This window comes from Pogoniulus pusillus, chromosome 34 (assembly GCF_015220805.1).
Source record: "Pogoniulus pusillus isolate bPogPus1 chromosome 34, bPogPus1.pri, whole genome shotgun sequence".
NCBI classification, from domain to species: Eukaryota; Metazoa; Chordata; class Aves; order Piciformes; family Lybiidae; genus Pogoniulus; species Pogoniulus pusillus.
In genome coordinates this window covers 2,121,361-2,146,406 of record NC_087297.1, presented here as the reverse complement: position 1 = coordinate 2,146,406, position 25,046 = coordinate 2,121,361, and the positions used below count along the sequence as shown (strand labels likewise).

At 55.1% G+C, this 25,046-nt stretch overlaps 1 protein-coding gene across 1 annotated transcript in view; it reads right to left on the bottom strand.

The window, feature by feature from the left end:
• LAMA3 (laminin subunit alpha 3) overlaps positions 1–25,046 on the bottom strand; it is a 179,789-nt gene that overhangs the window by 119,095 nt on the left and 35,648 nt on the right. Inside the window, exons 9-18 of the mRNA XM_064170537.1 lie at positions 23,192–23,282; positions 19,454–19,516; positions 15,565–15,617; positions 14,152–14,257; positions 12,402–12,501; positions 10,508–10,664; positions 6,507–6,639; positions 3,917–4,059; positions 1,329–1,429; positions 1,063–1,216 (exon numbers count right to left, since the gene is read on the bottom strand). Of these exons, the coding sequence (XP_064026607.1) occupies positions 1,063–1,216; positions 1,329–1,429; positions 3,917–4,059; positions 6,507–6,639; positions 10,508–10,664; positions 12,402–12,501; positions 14,152–14,257; positions 15,565–15,617; positions 19,454–19,516; positions 23,192–23,282 (1,101 nt within the window). The remainder of the gene's footprint in view (positions 1–1,062; positions 1,217–1,328; positions 1,430–3,916; positions 4,060–6,506; positions 6,640–10,507; positions 10,665–12,401; positions 12,502–14,151; positions 14,258–15,564; positions 15,618–19,453; positions 19,517–23,191; positions 23,283–25,046) is intronic.

Genomic DNA, 25,046 nt, shown 5'->3' with positions numbered 1-25,046 from the left:
GGGCCTTAACCACATCCATGGGCAGCCTGTGCCAGTGCTTTACCACTCTCACTGTGCCACTCTTCCTCCTAATGTCCAACCCAAATCTCCCCTGCTCCAGTTTCAAACCATTGCCCTTGTCCTATCACTATCACTATCCATGGGCAGCCTGTGCCAGTGCTTTACCACTCTCACTGTGCCACTCTTCCTCCTAATGTCCAACCCAAATCTCCCCTGCTCCAGTTTCAAACCATTGCCCTTGTCCTATCACTACAGGCCCTTCTAAACAGTCCCTCCCCAGCCTGCCTGTAGGTCCCCTTCAGTTAGTGAAATGCTGCTCTAAGGTCTCCCTGGAGCCTTCTCTTCTCCAGGCTGAACAACCCCAATCCTTTCAGCCAGTCTCCACAGGAGATGTGCTCCAGCCCTCTGATCATCTCTGTAGCCTCCTCTGGACCCACTCCACCAGGTTCACGTCTCTCTTGTGGTGGAGGTTCCAAAACTGGGCAGAGTACTCCAGGTGAGGTCCCAGCAGAGCAGAGGGGCAGAATCATCCCTCCCCATCTGCTGGCTACACTTCTGATGCAGCCCAGGCTGCCATTGCTCTGCTGGGCTGCAAGTTCTGAAAGACTCCTGGAAGGATGACAGCAATTCTTAGCATTCTGTCCACTAATAAGAGTCAGACAAGGATCAGGAGAGGAAATGTCCTGAAATTGTGCCAGGGGAGGGTTAGGTTGGAGAGCAGGGGAAATTTCTTTGCAGCAAGAGTGGTCAGGGACTGGCAGAGGCTGCCCAGGGAGGTGGTGGAGTGCCCACGGCTGGAGGTGCTCAAGAAACCTGTGGCCATGGCACTTGGGGACAGGGTGGTGTTAGATTGATGGTTGGACTGAGTGATCTTAGAGGCCTTTTCCAACCCAAACAATTCTGTGATTCCATTGATCACAGTGCTGCAGAACTTGGTGCAGAGTCTCCCTTGGGCTTGCATTACAGATCTGCAAACCCTCAGCTGGAAACCTGCAACCATTGAAGTGCAGCAGATTTACAGTCAGCAGCGCAGATGGGACTGCAATTAGGCAGGGACCTGACCTCTCTTCCACTGATCTGGGCCAGCACTGGTCGATGAGGAGTTGGCTGTTGCAGAGGTATTCCTCTGAAGTCTCTCCCAGCTCTGAAATGTGATGCCTCTGACCCAAGGACACAGGAAAATCTGTCCAGGGGCAAATGCTGATAGAGCAGGCAGCTTGCAGAGGAACAAAAGAGCAGAGAGAACAGGGGATTATTGCTGCTTGCAAGTGCAGCAGGAGAACAACAACAACACAACAAGTGGTTTACTCTGGAGCACATATACTGACTGCCCTCTTGAAGTGTCCCCTGAAGGGCTGCAAGGCTCTGTCACTTGGATCTGCAAGATGGATGCTTCGTAGTAATCACTGGGTAGCAGCACCAGGTAATCCTGGGAAGAGAGGACAGAGCAAGTGCAAGGCATGCAGGAATGGGGAGAGGAACATCTCACAGCTTTCACAAGGCAGCCCTGAGCAAACCCAAGCCCATAGGTAAATGTTACAGAGCCTGGCTGCAAGCTGTGGGTTTACTTTGTCGTGGCACAGGCCAACAACATCATTGCCTTTGGAATGGGCTGCCCAGGGAGGTGGTGGAGTCAGCATCCCTGGAGGTGTTCAAGCAAAGACTGGATGAGGCACTTGGTGCCATGGTCTGGTTGATTGGATAGGGCTGGGGGATAGGTTGGGCTGGATGAGCTTGGAGCTCTCTTCCAACCTGCTTGATTCTATGACTGTGACTTCTGTAACTTGTCTCCCTATCTCTGTTTATACCTCACAGAGGTGGTGTGATGGTTTGGGAGTTCCCTGCCCCCCCACACTTAAGAAACTCACCCAGCCTAGATTCAGCTGGCTGGAAGTTAAGGGATGAAGCAGTATTTGCAGCTTAGCAGACCATACCAGCAGATATACACAGATATATACAGGTCAAAGTAACACACAAGCACAATGCCCCTCCCAGAAACAGAGCCCCCAGGAGGGCTCCTGGCCCAATCCCCCCTTCCCCCTCCCTCTTTCCCACCCTTCAGAAATAACCAGAGCAACCCACGGACATCTCACACTATAAATCTGGGGAGATCTGAAGTGAGATGTCAAAAGGACCACAAGGAGGTTAGAGGAAAAAGGGTCAGGTTGGATTAGAGTTAAGGCAGAGACAGCCACAGAGAGCAGAGCACCAGAGAGAAGGCACAGGCAGAGGTGAGAGCTGAGCAGTGTGAGCAGGAGTGAGTGAGCTCTGGTTTGCCTGGTTGCACTTCTCAGCAGAAGAGTGGGTGACACAGGCTGCTGTTGTTTTCTTGCCTCTCACAGCTAAGGGTTTGGGTTCTCTCAGTAAATACATTCCAGTGAGGTTCAAACCAGCACAGAAAGGAGCCTCCCCAGGTCTGGTAACACACAGCCAGCTGCTTGCAGTTGGACCCATCAGTGCCATCCACCTGCACACAGCTCAGCTGTGGGTGACTTGCTCCAGGCATTTCACCTCAGCTGTTAAGCCATGCTTCAAAAGCTGCTCTGGTTTTGCTCTGCTGTACCTCAACGAGAGCCTCTGTATAGAACCTGTGACTGCAAGAGCCTGCTGAGCTAAGAGCACTCAGAAAGTACTTCTCAAAGCTATGGGTAAAATCCCCACCAGGCACAATAACCATGAGCTGAGTCGTTCAGCAAGAAACACTTCTGCAGGCTCTCTAAGCAAGTGAGTCCCCCCTGAGCTCAGCACTGGTGAGGCCACAGCAGCAGCACTCCTCCAGTTGTGGACACTGCAATGTAAGAAGGACATTGAGGGGCTGGGGCAGGTCCAGAGAAGGGCAATGAAGCTGGCGAGGGGTCTGGAGAGCAGAGCTGGTGAGGAGAGGCTGAGGGAGCTGGGATTGTTCAGCCTGGAGAAGAGGAGGCTGAAAGGTACCTCACTGCTCTCTACAGCTCCCTGAAGGGAGGCTGCAGTGAGGCTGGGGTTGGTCTCTTCTCACACACAAAGGCACGGAAAGAGGAAATGGCCTCAGGCTGTGCCAGGGGAGGGTTAGGTTGGAGAGGAGGAAAAAATGTCTTTGATGCAAGAGTGGTCAGGGATTGGTAGAGGCTGCCCAGGGAGGTGGTGGAGTGCCCATGGCTGGAGGTGTTCAAGAAACAAGTGGATGTGGCACTTGGGGATGTGGTCTGGCAGTCATGGGAATGCTGAGTAGAAGTTTGGGCTTGATCTTCGAGCTCTTGTCCAACCTTGCTGACTCTGTGATTCTACATGATCCTAGCACCGTTTTTATGTGGTATCCCAGGAGTTCCAGAGTGCTCCAAGCTTTACAGCTGGAGACACTGGCTCCTAGTTAACCCTGTGTGAGGTGGGGCTGAAACTTGCTCACCCAGCTGAGCCCCAGCATGCTGCCTTGGTGCCCACACAGCTTTAAGGTGTCTCCTGGGTGATCACCTCAAGCACTGCTGCCAGAACGATGCTGAGTTTCAGTGAGTGAAAGGAGATGAATGCTGGGAAGACAAAACCTCCAGACATTGCCCATGCAGCCCATCCTGCAACACTTCTCCCCAGAAGCTAAGGCCTTGGGCATCTGTGGCTGAGCCAAGCTTCAGACTCGACACCTGATGTGTAGAAGGATGAATTTCCACCAGCTCAGCCCACTCTGCTGTGTTTTAATGCTCTTCTACCCTTTGAAAGCACAGATTCCAGATAGCCTTAAAGCCCTGCAAGCCCAGGAGAAACTGGAGCAGCTGAAAGACAGAGGTGGAAAACAGGAAAGGAGAGGCAGAGCTGTGAATTTCCACACTTCCATTCTGCTGCTGCACTTCAGTTGCTTGCAGGGTCCTCCCTGGCCAGCAGCTGCAGAGCAGTGCTATCATGACAGCCCTCAAACACTTGTTTTCCTCAATTGTTTTCTTACCAAGAGGACTTCCTCTGCCATTATACTGGCAGTCCACGTGCCTGGAACCAGAGAGAAAGGCTCTGCAGAGCTTTTTCCTGGGATTGTGATAAAAGCTGGCTCCTTACTGGGTGGGAAGACAAACTCTTGGCTCTGAGCAGCCCCTGCCAGCCAAAAAGAAAAAGGTAAAAATCAAAATCAGGTCAAAAACAAGAGACTGTGTAACAGGGCTCTGCCTGCTTAGTGGGCTGGGCTGATGCCTTCATCCATCACACCTGGCCCAACAGGAGCTGGTCAATGTCCTTCTGTCACTGTGTATTAACACATAGAGCAAGAGCTAGGCTGTGCTTGGGTCTGTGCTTATTAGTCTTGACCAAACTGGGTCAGCCAAGCACAGCTCACCCCTGTGGTGCCCACATCTGCAGTGTTCTGCACTGCATCCTGGCCTGGCTCAGGGACACTGTGGCCAATAGGACAAGGGAGGTTCTTCTGCCCCTGTGCTCAGCACTGCTCAGGACACACCTCAAGTGCTGTGTCCACTTCTGGGCTCCTCAGTTCAAGAGAGATGTTGAGGTGCTGGAAGGTATTTGGAGCAGGGCAGCAAGGCTGGGGAGGGGCCTGGAGCACAGCCCTGTGAGGAGAGGCTGAGGGAGCTGGGGGGGTGCAGCCTGCAGCAGAGGAGGCTCAGGGCAGAGCTCATTGCTGCCTGCAGCTGCCTACAGGGAGGCTGTAGCCAGGTGGGGTTGGGCTCTGCTGCCAGGCAGCCAGGGACAGAAGAAAGGGATAGAGTCTCAAGCTGTGGCAGGGCAGGTTCAGGCTAGATGTGAGGAGGAAGTTGTTGTCAGAGAGAGTGATTGGCATTGGAATGGGCTGTCCAGGGAGGTGGTGGAGTGGCTGTGCCTGGAGGTGTTGAAGCCAAGCCTGGCTGGGGCACTTAGTGCCATGGTCTGGTTGGTTGGGCAGGGCTGGGTGCTAGGTTGGGCTGGCTGAGCTTGGAGCTCTCTTCCAGCCTGCTTGATTCTGTGATTCTGTGTCCCTGCACTGCCTCACAGCAGGTTCAGCTGACACAAAGGCTGTTTCTGTGCAACCCTCTGCCAAATATCACAGATACTGGAGGTTCTCAGTGGCACCTTTTAGTTACAGACAGTCACTGAAGGTTAACTTCTGGGCAGGGTGGTTTAGAAGGGAAAGGCAGCAGTGGTGTCCTTTATCAAAAAGAAGCCTTCCTATCTATATTAAAGGTTTCCTCTTTGAAGCCCCAAAGGCACAGACAAAAGCTGTTCCCTTTGTGCCAGGCAATATAAACCAGGCATGACCATGAACTGCTGACAGCCTGCCAAGTGATATCAGTGAAGTCCAGTTTTGTCTCCTCTGAAAGGACAACTAACAGGACCTGTGACTAAAATCCCATCACTCTGCTGAGGTTAGGCAGAACAAGAGATAACTGCATACAGACTTGATATGCCTCCAGCATGCCAAGGCTATGAAGCACTTCTCTGTTACCCAGGCCCAAAAGCCATCACATGCTGCTGGGGGCTGGAGCTAACTGCCTACCAGGAACAATTTCTTGGCTGCAAGAGTGATTGGAGCAAGGAGGTGCTGGAGTCCCCACCCCTGGAGGTGTTCAAGAAACCTGTGGCCATGGCACCTGGGGACATGGTTTAATGGCCATGGTGGTCTTAGGTTGATGGTTGGACTGGATGATCTTAGAGGGCTTTTCCAACCAAAACAATTGCCTGATTCTATAACTTAGTAAGGCTGGATTCATGCTTAGGTAAATGCTATTCACTGGATGAATGACAGAATCAACCAGGCTGGAACAGACCTCCAAGGTCATTGAGTTGGAAAAGACCTCTAAGATGATTGAGTCCAACCTGAAGGCAGAAGGCACTTTTAAACTGAAACACTAAAGACAACTAAACCAAATTATATGTTGTTATCCCTTCTTTAAGTGCCTCCTAAACCACAAATCTCAGAGCTTCCAAGTGCAGAAAGTGCTGAGCTTGGCAAACATTTGGAAATGGGGGGAGCTGGGGGTGTGCAGCCTGCAACAGAGGAGGCTCAGGGCAGAGCTCATTGCTGCCTGCAGCTGCCTGCAGGGAGGCTGTAGCCAGGTGGGGTTGGGCTCTGCTGCCAGGCAGCCAGCAACAGAACAAAGGGATAGAGTCTCAAGCTGTGCCAGGGCAGGTTGAGGCTGGATGTTAGGAGGAAGTTCCTGGCAGAGAGAGTGATTGGCATTGGAATGGGCTGCCCAGGGAGGTGGTGGAGTGGCTGTGGCAGGAGGTGTTGCAGCCAAGCCTGGCTGGGGCACTTAGTGCCATGGTCTGGTTGGTTGGGCAGGGCTGGGTGCTAGGTTGGGCTGGCTGAGCTTGGAGCTCCCTTCCAACCTGCTTGATTCTGTGATTCTATGAAGAGTTGATTCCTGTAAGAGGCAGAGGTCCCATGCAAACAGAGCCATAGCAGAAGTGCAGCAGAATACACTGACAAAGCACCAACACTGGTACAAGTGACTCATTGCAAGTGCCATTGCAACTCTGACCTAGGAGCAGCCTGAACAGGCTCCTGTGACCTAAAAGTCCTCAGCTCTCTTGTGCCATTGAGTTGCACCTACCTGTTGCAGGCTGAGACTGCCAAACCGACACGCGCCCAGATAGGGTCTGCCCTCCAGGGTTAAGGTACCTCAGGACAAGGCGAAATAAGGAGAGCCTGGATCTGTCCACATTCAAAGTTATCCTCACTTCATTCTGCAAAAACAAAGTTAATAACCAAAACAAGCCTTGAGGTGCTGAAAAAAGGGCCAGGCAGAAGCCATGCATGCAGCATCCTAGGAGGAGAAGGCATCTGCAGGCTGGTGTGTGTGCTGGAGTGGCAGTGCTGGCATACAACAGAGGACAGGTCAGCCTGGTGGGAAGATTAATTCACTTACAAGGATAATTAGTGCCAGAATGTTTCCCCTCAGCAACTGACATCTTCCCTTTGGAGCTTTTTGAGCCCAGGTTGACATAGCAGAGGAGAAGGTAGAAGAGCTTAGGGGAAGTCACAGCGATAGGCACAACCACCTCTGGCTGGGGAAAGTAAGAAAGGAAGGGGAAAAGGAGGACAGGAAAAGATATTATTAGTTACTAACATCCAGAGAGAGAGAAACCATTTGGCAAAGACAAAGCCCCTGAGAGAACAGAAAGGCTCAGGCAGCTCACAAAAGAACACAGAACAAAACTTCCTGTTAAGTGAAACTCTTGGCCAGCAGCTTCCCCAGGCAGACCCAGCTGTGTGGATACATGCACAGGAGTTCATCCTTTTTCTTCCCTGCCATGCCATAAAGGAGGCATTTGGTATCAAGGCCACATTCCTGGCTTCCTAAGGAACAGGCCAGAATCACTGATCCTAGCCTGAGACCACTCACAACACTCCCCAGCATGCAGACATCTCAGAATGCCACTGAAATTCTGCTCCTCCACCAGATCCTGCAGCAACTGTGCCCATGTGGGACTGCCCTGGGGCTGAGCTGGCACCTCTGGAGCCACACAGCCCCCACTGTTTAACACACAGAGCAACAGACCCAGCAGAGTCTTCACCTACACAGGGTGGTAGTGGGTTAGGCAAAAGCAGGACTGGTGCAGCCTCAAGGATTTGGCTCCCTTCTTTCCATCCTAAATATAAAGCTCCCCTCATAATCCAGCTCCCACCAGTTCACCCATCACAACCTTCTAACAGGGCACAGTGAGCTCCCCACCACTGTGGTACATTCTGCTTCCCCAGCTCCCTCTCTGGAGATAGTCCAAACCTGCCTGGATGTGTTCCTGTGTGATCTGCTCTGGGTGATCCTGCTCTGGCAGGGGGCTTGGACTGGATCATCTCCAGAGGTCCCTTCCAGCCCCTGACATTCTCTGAACTGCACATAGGTTTTCTCTGCTCCACACAGTGAGAAGGGAGCACAAAGCCTCATTTCCTCCTACCCCTGCAAGCTCCCAGAAAAGCAAGACTGCAGCTCTCAGGCACTGCTCTGAGTGTGTAGCCCTCATTGGTGCTCAGCACTGCAGAGACCTTCACTTTCTTAACAGAACTGTAAAGCACAAAGCAAAGGCAGACCCACAACAGTGTCAGAGCTGAGAGAGCTTGCAGAGCCTGGAGAGCTACAACCTAGGTGACTGCAGAAGGGCAGCAGACCAGTGTGGAGAGTCTTGACAAGCAGGAGAAGGTTTTACAAGCATTGGTTGACATGGAAAGGGAGAAGGATACCTCAAGGATCAGCCAGCTCCAACCCCCTGCCATAGGCAGGGACACCTCCTACTAGAACAGGTCACTCAAGGTCTCATCCAACCTGGTCCTGAACACCTCCAGGGAGGTTGTGGAGCACAGAAGCACCCAATGTGATCTTTGATCACATTGGGTGCTTCTGTGCTCCACAACCTCCCTGGGAAACCTGTGCCAGTGTCTCACCACCCTCAACCTGTGCCAGTGTCTCACCACCCTCAACCTGTGCCAGTCTCTCACCACCCTCATTGCAAACAACTTCTTAACATCCACTTTCAATCTCCCCTCTGCCACTTCAAACCCATTCCTCCTCCTCCTGCCATTCCCAGACCTTGTCAATAGTCCCTCCTCAGCCCTCCTGAAGCCACCTTCAGATCCTGTAAGACAACTCCAAGGTCTCCTGGAAGCCTTCTCCAGGCTGCACAGCCCCAACTCTCTCAGCCTGTCCCCATAGCAGAGCTGCTGCAGCTCTCTCAGCATCTTGATGGCTTCCTGCAAGGAATTATGCAAGGATCTAACCCAGGAGGGCTTGGAGCTGACAATGACACGAGTGAAAAGTCATATCCAAGTAAGCAAATGAATGCAGGCTTTGAGCAAGATGAGAGGCTCAGCCCTTCCACCACCTGCTTGCAAAATGCCACTGGGTAGCAAGTGCCAAAAGCAGCTGTGACAGAAAACAGGACCTAAGAAATCACAGCTACTGGAGAGTTGCCTTCATTTGTGACTGTGGAGCAGTTCTGATGATCCAGCAAATATGAGCTCTGGGATTAGAATAAACCCCAACAAACCACCAAAAAAAAAACCAACCCAAAGCAACCCAAACCACCCAAACAAAAACCCCACAGAGGGAAAGAGGAAAGGGGGGAAATAACAAACAGGCAATCACTGTGCTTGTGTGATGGGTATGAGCTTGTGTCTCAGTCTGTGGTGATCCTCTAGGGCTAGCACAGCCTCTGGAGGCTGGACACAGCTCCACCAGAGACATTTTCACCAAGGGCAAGCAAATCCCAGTTACTGCTCAACTCTACTGGGCTAAAATCCTGCCACTGCAGGCCAAACTCAGGCAGGTTCCTTCTCACACAATTAAATCATGGTGAGAGGGTTGAGAGCAGCCCTGAAGAAAGAGCCTTGGGGGTGTTGGGTGCTGAGCAGCTCCCCAGCAGCCCAGCAGGCAGCTGTGTGCTGGCTGCAGCCAGAGCAGTGTGGGCAGCAGGGCAGGAGAGGGCATTGTGCCCCTTGGCTCTGCTCAGACCTCACCTCCAATCCTGCCTCCACTGCTGCTGTCCCCAGCAGGAGGACACAGAGCTGCTGGAGTGAGGCTAGAGGAGGGCACAGAGATGCTGCAAGGGCTGGAGCAGCTCTGCTGTGAGCACTGCTGAGGGAGCTGGGGGGGTGCAGCCTGCAGAGCAGAAGGCTCCAGGGGGGCATCAGAGCTGCTGCCAGTGCCTGAAGGGATCCTGCAGGAAGGCTGCAGAGAGACTTTTGCTGAGGGTGTCTGAGCCAGGCCAAGGGGGAATGGTTTGGAGCTGAGGCAGAAGTTCTCCAGTGTGAGGGTGCTGAGACTCTGGCACAGGCTGCCCAGGGAGGCTGTGGCTGCCTCCTGCCTGGAGGTGTTCAAGGCCAGATTGGATGAGCCCTTGAGCAGCAAAGTCTAGCTGAGAGTTGTCCCTGCCCATGGCAGGGGCTTGGAGTAGATGATCTCTGAGGCCACTTCCAGCCTGAGCCATTCCATGATTCTGTGACCTTCTTTGTGTGAATCATAGAATCATGGAATCAACCAGGTTGGAAGAGACCAGTCCAGTCCAGTGTGGTTTACTTATTCCTTCAGCTGCTGTTAGTTTAGCCAAGAGACTAAACCAGCTGCTGCTGAGGTGTTCCTACTCCCAGCTTCTTTCACTGCACCACACACCCTCCTGCTTGCTGCAGCGTGGAGGTGACAGATGGAGCCTCTCCCTGCTCTGCAAGGGTGAGAAGACTTCAGTGGCAGCACTGCCATGGCACCTGAAAATCTTATGGACAGGGACTGCCACAGCATTGTGAGATCCAAGTTACTTAGCCAAGCATCCACCTTCTGCTGTTCTGGTGCCCTCGGCAGGACAACAGCTCCCACCCTCAGCAGTGGATTTTAAAGGTCTGAGTTCTTTTCTGTGCACCTACTGCTCACCAAAAAGAGCAAAAACATTTCTGAAGAGCACAAATTTGCACAGGCAACGACCCTACAGCAGCAGCAGTGCCAAAGAGCTTGGGTTAGTGAGAGCCTCTCCTTTGCTCTGCTCTCTCCCTGGCTCTGCACCCAGACAGCAGCACCCTGGGCACACACACAGCACACACAAAGCCTTGGGTGAAGGAGCAGCTTACTTGTATGGAGCTCATCTGGGCATATCCTCTCCAACTGAATCCTGGAAATTCCTGAGGATCAAAGCCAAAGGCAATGCCCATGCCCTTGGCACTAGTGCCATCCTCAGCCTCGAACTTCATCTGGTGCAGATCAGGGAAGAAGTAGTTCTTTTCAGGCCTGCCAAGGAGATAAAGGAACAAGAAAGAATCAGCTGCTGCTGTGTGGTCAGGACACACCTCCAGTGCTGTGTCCAGCTCTGGGCCCCTCCATTGCAGAGACATGCTGAGGTGCTGGAAGGTGCCCAGAGAAGGGCAGCAAGGCTGGGGAGGGGCCTGGAGCACAGCCCTGTGAGGAGAGGCTGAGGGAGCTGGGGGTGTGCAGCCTGCAGCAGAGGAGGCTCAGGGCAGAGCTCATTGCTGCCTGCAGCTGCCTGCAGGGAGGCTGTAGCCAGGTGGGGTTGGGCTCTGCTGCCAGGCAGCCAGCAGCAGAAGAAGGGGACACAGCCTGAAGCTGAGGCAGGGCAGGTCTAGGCTGGATGTGAGGAGGAAGTTGTTGTCAGAGAGAGTGATTGGCATTGGAATGGGCTGCCCAGGGAGGTGGTGGAGGCACTGTGGCTGGGGGTGTTTAAGAGGGGCCTGGCTGGGGTGCTCAGTGCCAGGGGTTAGCTCATTGGCAGGTGTTAGATGCTAGGTTGGGCTCAATGATCTTGAAGATCATTTCTAACCTGGTTCATTCTGTGATTCTGTGATCTGCACCTAACAGCACAGAGCAAAGGGCATGAGGTGGCTTACTGTTGGCTGAGGAATCCTGATGGCAGCTGACAAGTCCAAGATATAAGATGGATGCAGTCAACCCTATGATTGCATTGCTCAGGCACTGGAACAGGCTGCCCAGGGAGGTGGTGGAGTCCCCATGCCTGGAGGTGTTGCAGAAAGCTGTGGCCATGCCAACTGGGGCCAGGGTTTAATGGCCATGGTGGGGTTGTGATACTGGTTGGACTCAATGACCTTAGAGGGCTTTTCCAGCCCAAGCAATTCTGTGTTTCTAATGAGAATTCTCTTCCCAAAAGATTTCACAGCTTACTTATTTCTCCTGTACAACAACTCTTGACAGCACAGAGCTACACAGGCCACAGCACTGCTGCAAAGCAGGGACTGGGATTTTAGGGGGCAAGTTTAAAAGATCTTATTAAAACCCCAGGAGGAAACTGCCCAGCAAAAGTGGTATCAATAATAGCATGAGCAGGACCTGGGAAGTGATCATCCTCCTTGTACTGGCACTGCTGAGGCCACACCTTGAGTGCTGGGTTCAGTTTGGGGTCTTCACTCCAAGAAGGACATTGAGGAGCTGGAGCAGGGCCAGAGAAGGGCAACAAAGCTGAGGAAGGGTCTGGAGAACAAGGCTGGGGAGGAGCAGCTGAGGGAGCTGGGGGGGTTAGTGTGGAGCAGAGGAGAATGAGGGCAGAGCTCATTGCTCTCTGCAGCTGCCTGAGAGGAGGCTGGAGCAGGGTTGGTGTTGGTTCCTTCTCCCAAAGAAGGAGTGAGAGGATGAGAGGAAATGGCCTCAAGCTATATGAAGGGAGACTCAGGCTGGACATCAGAAGAAACTTCTTCCCTGCATGGGCTCTCAAAGCCTGGCACAGGCTGCCCAGGCAGGGGGCTGAATCCCCACGCCTGGAACTGTTTCCAAGAGGCAGAGCTGTGGTGCTGAGGGCCATGGCTTAGCCCCAGCCTTGGCAGAGTCAGAGAAGGGATGGACTGAAGGAGCTGAAAACCATTCTATGGTTCTAACACAAGTCAGCTGTTCAGCAGCAAACCCAGCATCCCCCAGGAGAGGACAGCAGGGGCCTGTGGAAGGGCAGTGTCAGAAGCACCAAGCTGAAGCACAGGCTCAGAGCAGCTGCAGCAGACTCACTCCTGGCAGGAGGTGCCCACGACGTGTGCCCGGCACCGGCAGCCCCCGGAGGGTGCAGCACACACCGGGCTGAGAGATCCTCCAGCATCACACCAGCAGCCTGTGGGGCAAAGAGCAGAAGCCAAATGCCTCATCAGAGAACAGACTGACAGCAGCCAGCACAGCCCCCACCTTGCCTGCACAAGTTAGGCACCAGCACTGATGCACTTCCTCCTCCTAGGGCCCCTCAGCCTCTTCCCCACCCAGGGAGGAGCTGCATTATTCCTGCTTCCCATCTGGAGGGTTCTTCTCTTTATTTCTCCTTGGAATGTGACACGAGGCACTTTTCCAAACCCAGGAGCACTGAGCCTTGTCCCTGGGGATCTGCCAGGACCTGCAGCCACACAGCCAAACCCTGCAACCTGCCCTGCAGGCTGCTGGCAACCAGTCAGCTGCAGCCCCCACTTTGTAGCCCATAACTCCCCAAAACCAGGAGGCTGTGCTGGTGCTCAGCCAGGCTGGGACAGGCTGAGGGGTGGGCAGGGAGAAACTGAATGGAATTCAGCAAGGGCAAGGGCAGAGTCTGGCACCTGGGAAAGAACAACCCCAGGGAGCAGCACAGGTTGGGGACTGAGCTGTTGGAAGGCAGCAAAGGGGAAAAGGCCCTGGGGATCCTGGTGGATGGGAGGGTGAGCATGAGCCAGCAGTGTGCCAGGAGGGGCAATGCCAGTCTGGGGTGGGTCAGAAGGGCTGTGGTGAGTAGGTGCAGAGAGGTTCTCCTGCCCCTCTGCTCTGCCCTGCTGAGGCCACATCTGCAGTGCTGTGCCCAGTGCTGGGCCCCCAGTTCAAGAGGGACACAGAACTGCTGGAGAGAGCCCAGCACAGAGCCACAAAGCTGCTGAAGGCAATGGAAGAGCTCTGCTAGGAGGAGAGCCTGAGGGAGCTGGGGCTGTGCTGCTGGGAGAGGAGGGGACTGAGAGGGGACCTCAGCAGTGGTTAGCAATGTGCAAAGGTGAGTGGCAGGAGGCTGGAGCCAGGCTCTGCTGGGGGATGCCCACTGACAGCACAGGAGGCAGTGGTGGGAGCTGAGGCAGAGGAAGTGCCATGGGAACAGGAGGAGGAATTTTTCCCCTGTGAGGGTGCCAGAGCCTGGCACAGGCTTCCCAGGGGGGCTGTGGAGTCTCCCTCTTTGGAGGTATTCAATGTCTGCCTGGATGTGTTCTGTGTGACCTGTGCTGGGTGATGCAGGGGGCTTGGACAGATTCACTCTGATATGGGTCAAGAATTGGCTGGAGGCTGGGCCCAGAGAGTGGGGGTGAATGGTGGCACCAGTGGTGTGCACCAGGGATCAGTGCTGGGCACACTCCTGTTCTTCAATGATGATCTGGAACAGGAGATTTTGTCCAGCAGCAGTGAGTTTGCAGATGACACCAAGCCAGGAGCAGCTGTGGAGCTGTTGGAGGTAGCAGAGCCCTGCAGAGGGACCTGGCCAGGCTGGATGGGTGGGCAGAGGCCAAGGGGATGAGACTGAACAAGGCCAAGTGCAGGGTTCTACACTTTGGCCACAACAACCCAAAGCAGCACTACAGGCTGGGGCCAGAGTGGCTGAGAGCAGCCAGGCAGAGAGGGAGCTGGGGGTGCTCTTAAGGACAAGCTTCAGCAGCAGAGCTGCCAGTGCTGGATTCATGGTTGGGCTCAGTGATCTCCAAGGTCTTTTCCAACCTTAATGATTCTGCAATTCTCTGCTCAGCAAGCCCAGCATCTTAATTACCTTGGCAGCCCAAATAGTTCTTGTTTTGCAGAGCATGATGTCCAGCTTCACAGGTGTCACAGGCAGCCCCCCACACGTTAGCCTTGCAGTAGCAGTGCCCATTCTCCTGGGAGGAAAGCAATTGCATCAGACAGGGACTGCAGACCTTGACTCTTTCCATCCCCTCTCGTTCTACAGAGGCAAAGCATTCAGATCTGAACAGACCACAACAGGCTGCCCAGGGAAGGTGTGGAGGCCAACAAAAGGTGTGTTGAAAGCCAGGCTGGCTGAGGCCTTCAGGGAGTTAAGGCTGAAGAGAGAGGCTGGTGAGAGGTCTGGAGCTCTGTGAGGAGCTGGAGGTGTTCAGCCTGGAAAAGTGGAGGCTCAGGGCAGAGCTCATTGCTCTCCACAGCTGCCTGAAGGGAGGCTGCAGCCAGGCAGACAGGGACCTGGGGGTGGTGGTTGGCTGCTGAACAGGAGGCAGCAGTGCCCGGGTGGGCAGCAGAGCCAATGGCAGCCTGGGCTGGCTCAGGAGCAGTGTGGGCAGCAGGACAAGGGAGGTTCTTCTGCCCCTGTGCTCAGCACTGCTCAGGCCACACCTTGAGTGCTGTGTCCAGCTCTGGGCCCCTCAATTGCAGAGAGATGTTGAGGTGCTGGAAGGTGTCCAGAGCAGGGCAGCAAGGCTGGGGAGGGGCCTGGAGCAGAGCCCTGTGAGGAGAGGCTGAGGGAGCTGGGGGGGTGCAGCCTGCAGCAGAGGAGGCTCAGGGCAGAGCTCATTGCTGCCTGCAGCTGCCTGCAGGGAGGCTGTAGCCAGGTGGGGTTGGGCTCTGCTGCCAGGCACCCAGCAACAGAACAAGGGGACACAGCCTGAAGCTGTGCCAGGGCAGGTATAGGCTGGATGTGAGGAGGAAGTTCTTCACAGAGAGAGTGATTGGCACTGGAATGGGCTGCCCAGGGAGGTGGTGGAGTGGCTGTGGCTGGAGGTGTTGAAGGAATGAGTGGAGGTCACCCTTAGAAATCTGGACATGGTCCAGTGTCATGGAGCTGCTGGACTTGATCTTAGAGGCTTTTCCCAGCTTAATGATTCCATGACTCTAAAAGCTAAATGAAGCTGGACTGCTGCTCAGGAGGGTTTGAGAAGAGAGTGCATGTGGCACTTGATGCCCTGCTTTAGTTGGTTAGATAATGCTGGGTGAGAGGTTGGCCTTAAAAGGTCTTTTCCAACTTGATTGATTCTGTGGAGTTGGTCTTGGAGGAGCTGTCAGAGGAAGGAAGAGTGGTCAGAACTCTTAGGCATGTCCAGGATGCATAAAACCTTTCCCTTGCTGCATCAAACCAGCCAAGCTGTGTGCAAAAGCAATGAGCAGTACAAGGATCTCTACCTTGCCAACAACTGATCACATGAAAATCAATTTGACTGATGTATGTCCTTACCTGCTGGCACTCCCCAACTCCACTCAGTGTTCCTCTCACATCACACTGGCAGGCTGCAGGGGCAGAAAAGGGACAAGCTGCATTTTGCCTTTCCAAAACACTGCAGCAAACTCAGCCCAACACCTTCAGCATCAGGGTCCAGCCACTGTATAAGGCTGGGATGCATAGAATCAGTCAGGGCTGGAAGGGACCTCAAGGATCAGCCAGTTCCAACCCTCCTGCCATGCCCAGGGACACCCTACCCTAGAGCAGGCTGCACACAGCCTCAGCCAGCCTGGCCTCAAACACCTCCAGCCATGGGGCCTCAACCACCTCCCTGGGCAACCCATTCCAGCCTCTCACCACTCTCCTGCTCAACAACTTCCTCCAGTTTACTTCTGGAAGGTTCAGATTAGCAGATGGATACTGAGAAAGGTGAGAAGAAAAATCAAAGGAGAAAGAATGTCCACAGCTAAGCAGCTGCCCAGGAGCCAGCAGTGCCTCCTGCAGCCCAGCAGGCAGCTGTGTGCTGGCTGCAGCCAGAGCAGTGTGGGCAGCAGGGAAGCAGAGGGCATTGTGCCCCTTGGCTCTGCTCTGCTCAGACCTCACCTCCAATCCTGCCTCCAGTTCTGTGTCCCCAACAGAAGGGCACAGAGCTGCTGGAGTGAGGCCAGAGGAGGGCACAGAGAGACTTCTGCCAGGGCTGGAGCAGCTCTGCTGTGAGCACAGGCTGAGGGAGCTGGAGGTGTGCAGCCTGCAGAGCAGAAGGCTCCAGGGGGGGCTCAGAGCTGCTGCCAGGGCCTGAAGGGATCCTGCAGGAAGGCTGCAGAGAGACTTCTGCTGAGGGTGTCTGAGCCAGGCCAAGGAGAAATGGTGTGAGGCTAAGGGGTAGCAGGGTTAGAGTGAAGCCACAGACATGTTCCTGTACTGAAACGATGCTGGGTGCCACACAGGGACCACGAATGGGAGCCCAGCTGGGACTCTGATCTGCCCCAGCACAGCCCCAGTGCTGCAGATAGGAGCCCAGCTGGGACTCTGAACTGCCCCAGCACAGCCCCAGTGCTGCAGATGGGAGCCCAGCTGGGACTCTGATCTGCCCCAGCACAGCCCCAGTGCTGCAGATGGGAGCTCAGCTGGGACTCTGAACTGCCCCAGCACAGCCCCAGTGCTGCAGATGGGAGCCCAGCTGGGACTCTGATCTGCCCCAGCACAGCCCCAGTGCTGCAGATGGGAGCTCAGCTGGGACTCTGATCTGCCCCAGCACAGCCCCAGTGCTGCAGGTGGGAGCCCAGCTGGGACTCTGATCTGCCCCAGCACAGCCCCAGTGCTGCAGGTGGGAGCTCAGCTGGGACTCTGAACTGCCCCAGCACAGCCCCAGTGCTGCAGATGGGAGCCCAGCTGGGACTCTGAACTGCCCCAGCACAGCCCCAGTGCTGCAGATGGGAGCTCAGCTGGGACTCTGAACTGCCCCAGCACAGCCCCAGTGCTGCAGATGGGAGCTCAGCTGGGACTCTGATCTGCCCCAGCACAGCCCCAGTGCTGCAGGTGGGAGCTCAGCTGGGACTCTGATCTGCCCCAGCACAGCCCCAGTGCTGCAGGTGGGAGCTCAGCTGGGACTCTGATCTGCCCCAGCACAGCCCCAGTGCTGCAGGTGGGAGCTCAGCTGGGACTGATCTGCCCCAGCACAGCCCCAGTGCTGCAGATGGGAGCTCAGCTGGGACTCTGATCTGCCCCAGCACAGCCCCAGTGCTGCAGGTGGGAGCTCAGCTGGGACTCTGATCTGCCCCAGCACAGCCCCAGTGCTGCATTTCATCACTTGGGTTTTAAGCTGACAGAAAGAGCTGCCTGAGAGGGATGTCAAACAGACACTCTCCTTCCTCCCCCCTCTGGCTCCTCCTCCTGCTTCAGCCAGGACTTTGCTGTGTTTATTTCAAAGACGCCTGGAAAAAATGTGGGGCTTGCTGGGAAGTTAGTGCCAGAGGCATGGAAAGCCTGGAGCTGCCAAACCCAGCACACTGCAGCACACTGCAGCACACTGCAGCACACTGCAGCACACTGCAGCACACTGCAGCACACTGCAGCACACTGCAGCACACTGCAGCACACTGCAGCACACTGCAGCACCCTGCACTCTCCCCTCGCTTAACACTGCTCTGTTCACAGGCTCCTGAGTGAAGCTTCCCTTTCCAGGAGCAGAGAGATGAGTTCTGGCTGCAGCAGCAGCAAACGAGTTGCAGATGTGCTGCCTTCTGAAGGTGAGAGCTCCAAAGAGCAGAGCTGCTGCTCCCCTCCCAGCAGGGTGTGCAGCAGGCTGCACTCACAGCCTCACAGGATGCGAGGGGTTGGAAGGGACTTCTGGGGATCATCAGTCCAACCCCCAGCCACAGCAGGGCCATAGGATCCAGCACAGGACACACAGGTTGGGAAGGCTCCAGAGAAGGAGACTCCACAAGCTCTCTGGGCAGCCTGTGCCAGGCTCTGGGACCCTTACAGGAAAGAAGTTCTTCCTCATGCTGAGCTGGAACCTCCTGTGCTGCAGCTTCCATCCATTGCTCCTTGTCCTATCCCAGGGCACAAATGAGCAGAGCCTGTCCCTGTCCCTTCCTTCCTGACCCCCAGCCCTCAGATCCTCTCTCAGCCTTCTCCTGTCCAGACTCAGGCCCAGGCCACAGAATCACAGAAAGAATCAGGTTGGAAAAGACCTCTGAGATCACCGAGTCCAACCTAGCACCTAACACCTCCTCCTTAGCTAACCCATGGCACTCAGTGCCCCAGCCAGGCTTGGCTTCAACACCTCCTGCCACGGCCACTCCACCACCTCCCTGGGCAGCCCATTCCAATGCCAATCACTCTCTCTGACAACTTCCTCCTCACATCCAGCCTCAACCTGTCCTGGCACAGCTTGAGGCTGTGTCCTCACTGGGTAATGAGGAGCAGAGCCCAACCCCACCTGGCTACAGCCTCCCTGCAGGCAGCTGCAGGCAGCAATGAGCTCTGCCCTGAGCCTCCTCTGCTGCAGGCTGCACACCCCCAGCTCCCTCAGCCTCTCCTCACAGGGCTCTGCTCCAGGCCCCTCCCCAGCCTTGCTGCCCTTCTCTGGACACCTTCCAGCAACTCAGCATCTCTCTTGAACTGAGGAGCTCAGCACTGGACACAGCACTCAGCCTCTCCTCACCAGGCAGTGCTCCAGCTCTCTCATCACCTTCTTAGCCCTGTGTTGGACTCTCCCCAGTAGATCCCTGTCCCTCTCCAACTGGGGAGCCCAAAACTGAACACAACATTGCAGGTGAGGTCTGACCAGGGCAGAGCAGAGGGGGAGGTTCACTTTTGAAGAGCAGCTGATTAAGCAGAACAAGCTGTGAGCTGCAGCAGCTTTCAGCAGCTCCCCTGCCTGCCTCTGATGGCTTTCACCTGTCATTGGCAATTTGTTTTTCCCATGCTCTTTTAAGCTTTCCTGTCTCTCTTCAGCCTTTGAAGGTAGAAGTTCAAACACATTCAACACAGGCTTGGTCTGCTTCAGATTGCTCCCTGATTCAGCTCTACAGAAAAAAAGTGATGCTTAGAGTGCTGTGCTCCTGCAGCCCAGAACACAAAGCACAGCCTGGGCTGCAGCCAGAGCAGTGTGGGCAGCAGGGCAGGAGAGGGGATTCTGCCCCTTGGCTCTGCTCAGACCTCACCTCCAATCCTGCCTCCAGTTCTGTGTCCCCAGCAGGACACAGAGCTGCTGGAGTGAGGCCAGAAGGGCTACAAAGATGATTCCAGGGCTGGAGCAGCTCTGCTGTGAGCACAGGCTGAGGGAGCTGGGGGTGTGCAGCCTGGAGAGGAGAAGGCTCCCAGAGGAGGGAAGAAGGGGGGAAAAGGGATGGAGTGGGAGAGAGAGGAAGAGTGACAAAACACAGCAAGAACTTGCCTGTTATGTCTCCAGCCATAGCATCTCCTGGGTTTGGGGAAGTAAAAGGATACACAGGAATAGCTTTAAAACAAAAGAAGCAGAGAGGTGTATTGGAAACAGACACATTGGGCTCATGAGCAGCCAAGAGACCTCCAGCCAGCACAGGAAGAGTGATGCTCACACGACTCAACTAACCACTTCCAGCTTCATTTCATTCCACTCAGAATCACAGAATGGCTCAGGAGAGAAAAGACCTCAGAGATCATCTACTCCTACCCCCCTGCCACAGGCAGGGACAACTCTCAACTAGACTTTGCTGCTCAAGATCTCATCCAACCTGGCCTGGAATGCCTCCAGGCAGGAGGCAGCCACAGCCTCCCTGGGCAGCCTGTGCCAGACTCTCAGCACCTTTGTACTGCAGAGCTTCTTCCTCAGCTCCACTCTAACCCTCCTCTGCCTCAGCTCCAAACCATTCCCCCTCGGCCTGGCTCAGACACCCTCAGCAAAAGTCTCTCTGTAGCCTTCCTGCAGGATCCCTTCAGGCACTGGCAGCAGCTCTGATGCCCCCCTGGAGCCTTCTGCTCTGCAGACTGCACACCCCCAGCTCCCTCAGCCTGTGCTCACAGCAGAGCTGCTCCAGCCCTGGCAGCATCTCTGTGCCCTCCTCTGGCCTCACTCCAGCAGCTCTGTGCCCTTCTTCTGGGGACAGCAGCACTGGAGGCAGGATTGGAGGTGAGGTCTGAGCAGAGCAGAGCCAAGGGGCACAATGCCCTCTCCTGCCCTGCTGCCCACACTGCTCTGGCTGCAGCCAGCACACAGCTGCCTGCTGGGCTGCAGGAAGCACTGCTGGCTCCTGGGGAGCTGCTCAGCACCCAACACCCCCAAGGCTCCTTCTTCAGGGCTGCTCTCAACCCTCTCTGCTCCCAGCCTGGATCTGTGCCTAACTGTTGCAGTTAGGGACAGGATAAGAGATATTCCAGTTTTGCCCTCCAGCTCAGACCTCCCTTCCTAAAAGGGCAGTAGGAAAGGCCAAGTGGAAATGCTACCAGGTTGCTTCTGCTTCCCTGCTCCCTACCAATGTCTGCAGCAGCTTTTGTTGTGCTGGACAGTGTCAGGAGGGCTCCCTAGGGAGCTCCATCCATATTTCTTCCACATTTGTTTTCTGCCTTCAGCTGAAGGTGCACCTCCTGCTATGTGGCATTATCACTCACCACCTGCCCTGCCAGAGCTCACTGCACCTGTGGGACAGCTTGGGAGCTTCCTATCTGAGTGCCCTCCAGGGTAGGGCTGGGAATGACATCCCAACAAACAATCCTCCACTAAGGTAGTATCCAAAGTTGATGAGCTATGAACATCAGTGGGGATTAGATCAGTGTCTGCCTGAGCTGAACCTCAAACTGCTGTGCTACAAAGATGATGATAGATGAGATGTGATTGTGCCCCTGTGCTCTGCACTGGTGAGGCCACACCTGGGCAACTGGGGGCAGATTCGAGTCCCTTGTTGCAAGAAGGACATTGAGGAGCTGGAGCAGATCCAGAGAAGGGCAACCAAGATGGGGAAGGGTCTGGAGAACAGGGCTGGGGAGGAGCAGCTGAGGGAGCTGGGGGGGTTAGTGTGGAGCAGAGGAGGCTGAGGGCAGAGCTCATTGCTCTCTATGGAATGGGATGCCCAGGGAGGTGGTGGAATGGCTGTGGCTGGAGGTGTTGAAGCCAAGCCTGGCTGGGGCACTTAGTGCCATGGTCTGGTTGGTTGGGCAGGGCTGGGTGCTAGGTTGGGCTGGATGAACTTGGAGCTCTCTTCCAACCTGCTTGGTTCTGTGATTGTACAGCTCCCTGAGAGGAGGCTGCAGGCAGGTGGGGGTTGGGTTCTGCTCCCTAGCACCAGGAGAGGAAATGTCCTGAGCTTGTGCCAGGGGAGGGTTAGGTTGGAGAGGAGGAAAAATGTCTTTGGTGCCAGAGTGGTCAGGGACTGGCAGAGGCTGCCCAGGGAGGTGGTGGAGTGCCCATGGCTGGAGGTGTTGCAGAGAGCTGTGGCCATGGCAGCTGGGGCCAGGGTTCAGTGGCCATGGTGGGGCTGGGTTGCTGCTTGGACTGGATCACCTTAGAGATCCTTCCCAACCCAGACAATTCCATGATTCTATGTCCAAGTGGTCATGATTCCTACTCCAAGTGGTCTCTATACCTAAACAACCCAAGCCTTTGTGAAACCATTTCCCCAGGGCTTTAGGAGTGGAGTGCTGAGGGCCAGGCTGTAGCCTCCATATCACAACTGACCCCAGAGCTGTGAGGCTGCAGCAGTGCCTCTGATTTTCAAGCACCCACTGCTTTGTACCACAAGCCAGGCTGCCTCCAGCCTTGTCAGGATTTATCAGCCTGTGCCAACAGGTGAAGCTGCAAAGCCAGATGCTGTAACCAAGGGAATGGCAATGGGAACTGTCAGCTCTTTAATGCACATCAAAGAGCTGGGGAAGGAGGCAGTTTGAGTTGTGTGCTTACAGACACTAAAGGGGTAAGCACAGAATCCACCAGCACAACCTTCACACCCTTCTCCCTGGAAATTCAGCTTGCAGAAGCAGCAGCCAGAGCCTTCCTCACAGCCCCCTGCATGCTCCCAGTGACAGCTGCAGGCTGAGGAAGGGTCAGCAATTAGCACTCCGGAGGAGAACTCATTTGCCCTTTGCAGCAGAGCAGAGGAGCATTCTAACAGCAGATCTGCACTTGTGGGCATCTCATGATTCCCACAAGCAGCACTTTCATGTTTTCTCCTCTGCCCACGGCAGGGGGCTGGAACTAGAAGAGTGGTCTTGGTGACCTCTGCAGCTACAGAAGGAAGTTTTCAAGTGACCAAGAGCCAAAGGATACCTCACATATACACCAGAGAGATCAGAGATGCAAGGGCAGGAGGTGAGAGTGGCTGCCCAGGGGCTGTGCCTCCTGCCTGTGAGCTGTGCAGTAGCACATCTCATCCCTTCTCCTCAGCAGCCTTCTCTGGCTTGCTTTGTCTTCTTGCTCTTGCTGCTGGTCTGAACCTTTAGGTTCATATGACACAGAAGTGAGGAGAACATCAGTGACACCTCCCACTAGGGACCTGTTCTGGTGGGAGGTGTCCCTGCCTATGGCAGGGGGTTGGAACTAGATGAGCTCTGAGGTCCCTTCCAACCTAAACCCTTCTATGATTCTGTGCTCATGAAAAGGGTCTAAATCAACACAAAAAGTCAAGAGCTCCAAGATCTTTTGGCCACTCTTTCATAGAATCAAGCAGGTTGGAAGAGACCTCCAAGCTCATCCAGTCCAACCTATCCCCCAGCCCTAGCCAATCAACCAGACCATTCATTTTGCCTCCCTCAAAAATCATGGATTAGTAGAGGCTGGGAGCATCCTCCAGAGATCAAGTCCAACCCCCCTGCCAGAGCAGGATCACCCAGGGCAGGCCACACAGGAACACATCCAGATGGAGCTTGAAAGGCTCCAGAGAAGGAGACACTCCACAACCTCTCTGGGCATCCTGCTCCAGGGCTCTGCATCCTCCCAGCAAAGAAGTTTTCTCTCGTGTTGAGGTGGAACCTCCTGGGTTCCAGTTTGTGTTCATTGCTCTTTGTCCTATCACAGGACAACAATGAAGAAAGACCAGCACCTTCATCTTGACACCCACCCAAGAGTGGGTGCAAAAGATGCCTCCCATGCCTTAACCACAGCCACAAGCCCCCGTGACAGCAGCCAGGAGCAGGAGGAGACGCTGCAGAGAGAAGCACTCACGTCTGCAGCCGTCGGCAGCAGTGGCTGGGACGCCCTGGGGCCGGTAGTAACCTCGGGCACACTTCTCACAGTTAATGCCAGCTGTGTTGTGCTGTGTGAAACGAAACAAAAGGGGAAAGTGAGCTAAAAAGGGGAACTGGCATGAGCCAAGAAACAGCAACATCCTTTGCCCTGCTCCGTGTGCAGCTGAGCAAGGATCAGCAGAGGACACAAGCGGAGCGTGGCTGCAGTACAGGCAGCATCCATCACCTGCCCTCCACAGCTGGCAGCCAGGGAGCTCACACACACAGCAACTCAGGTTGGCCTCTCAAGCACCACAGGCCAGAGGCATTTTACAAGCACACCTTGGGGAAACCTCCTCTTTCCCCTACCTCAGAGTCACAGATTGCACTGGGTTGGAAGGGACTCTCCAAGGTCATCTCGTCCAACTCCCTGCAGGCAGCAGGGACACCTCCAACTAGAGCAGGCTGCCCAGAGCCACATAGCTGATCCTGAAAGTGTCCAGGGATGGGGGCTCAAGCACCACTCTGGGCAACCTGCTCCAGTATCTCACCACCCTCTTTGTGCAGAGCTTCCTCCTGATGCCCAACCTAAATCATAGAATCATAGAATCAACCAGGTTGGAAGAGACCTCCAAGCTCAGCCAGTCCAACCTAGCACCCAGCCCTATCCAGTCAGCCAGACCATGGCACTAAGTGCCTCATCCAGGCTTTGCTTGAACACCTCCAGGGACAGTGCCTCCACCACCTCCCTGGGCAGCCCATTCCAATGCCAATCACTCTCTCTGACAACAACTTCCTCCTCACAGCCAGCCTAGACCTACCCCGGCACAACTTGAGACTGTGTCCCCTTCTTCTGTCCCTGCCTGCCTGGCAGCAGAGCCCAACCCCACCTGGCTACAGCCTCCCTGCAGGCAGCTGCAGGCAGCAATGATCTCTGCCCTGAGCCTCCTCTGCTGCAGGCTGCACACCCCCAGCTCCCTCAGCCTCTCCTCATAGGGTTTGTGTTCTAGGCCCTTCACCAGCTTTGTTGCCCTTCTTTGGACACCTTCCAGCACCTCAACATCTCTCTTGAATTGTTTCAACAAGGCCAAGTGCCAAGTCCTGCACTTGGGCCACAACAACCCCAAGCAGTGCTCCAGGCATGGGGCAGTGTGGCTGGAAAGCTGCTGGCAGGAAGGGATCTGAGGGTTGCAATAGGCAGGAGCTGAACATGAGCCAGCAGTGCCCAGGTGGCACAGAAAGGCAAAGGCATCCTGGCTGGGGTCAGAAGTGCTGTGCCCAGCAGCAGCAGGGAGGGGATTGTGGACTCTGCTCTGGGGAGGCCACAGCTGCAGTGCTGTGTTCAGTCTGGGGCAGCTCAGTGCAAGAGGGATGTGGAGGTGCTGGAGCCAGTGCAGAGGAGGGCAGGGAAGCTGTGAGGGGCCTGGAGAGTGAATCTGCTGAGGAGAGACTGAAGGAGCTGGGGATGGTTGGTGTGAAACAGAGGAGGCTGAGGGCAGAGCTCAGCACTGTCTGCAGCTGCCTGAGAGGAGGCTGTGGAGAGGCTGCTGCTGGGCTCTGCTCACAGGGAATCAGAGACAGAAGGAGGAGGAATGGCCTCAAGCTGAGGCTGGGGAGGTTTAGACTGGACAGTAGAAAAATGTTTTTCACAGAGAGAGTGGTCAGGGACTGGAATGAGCTGCCCAGGGAGGTGGTGGAGTGCCCAACCCTGGCTGTGTTTCAGGGTGGTTTGGCTGTGGTGCTTGGGGCTCTGGTTTAGGGTGACTCTTCCAGAGTAGGGATCTGGGTTGGGGTTGGTGCTCCTGAGGGGCTCTGCCAGCCTGAATGCTGCTGTGGTGCTGTAAATCTCTCCT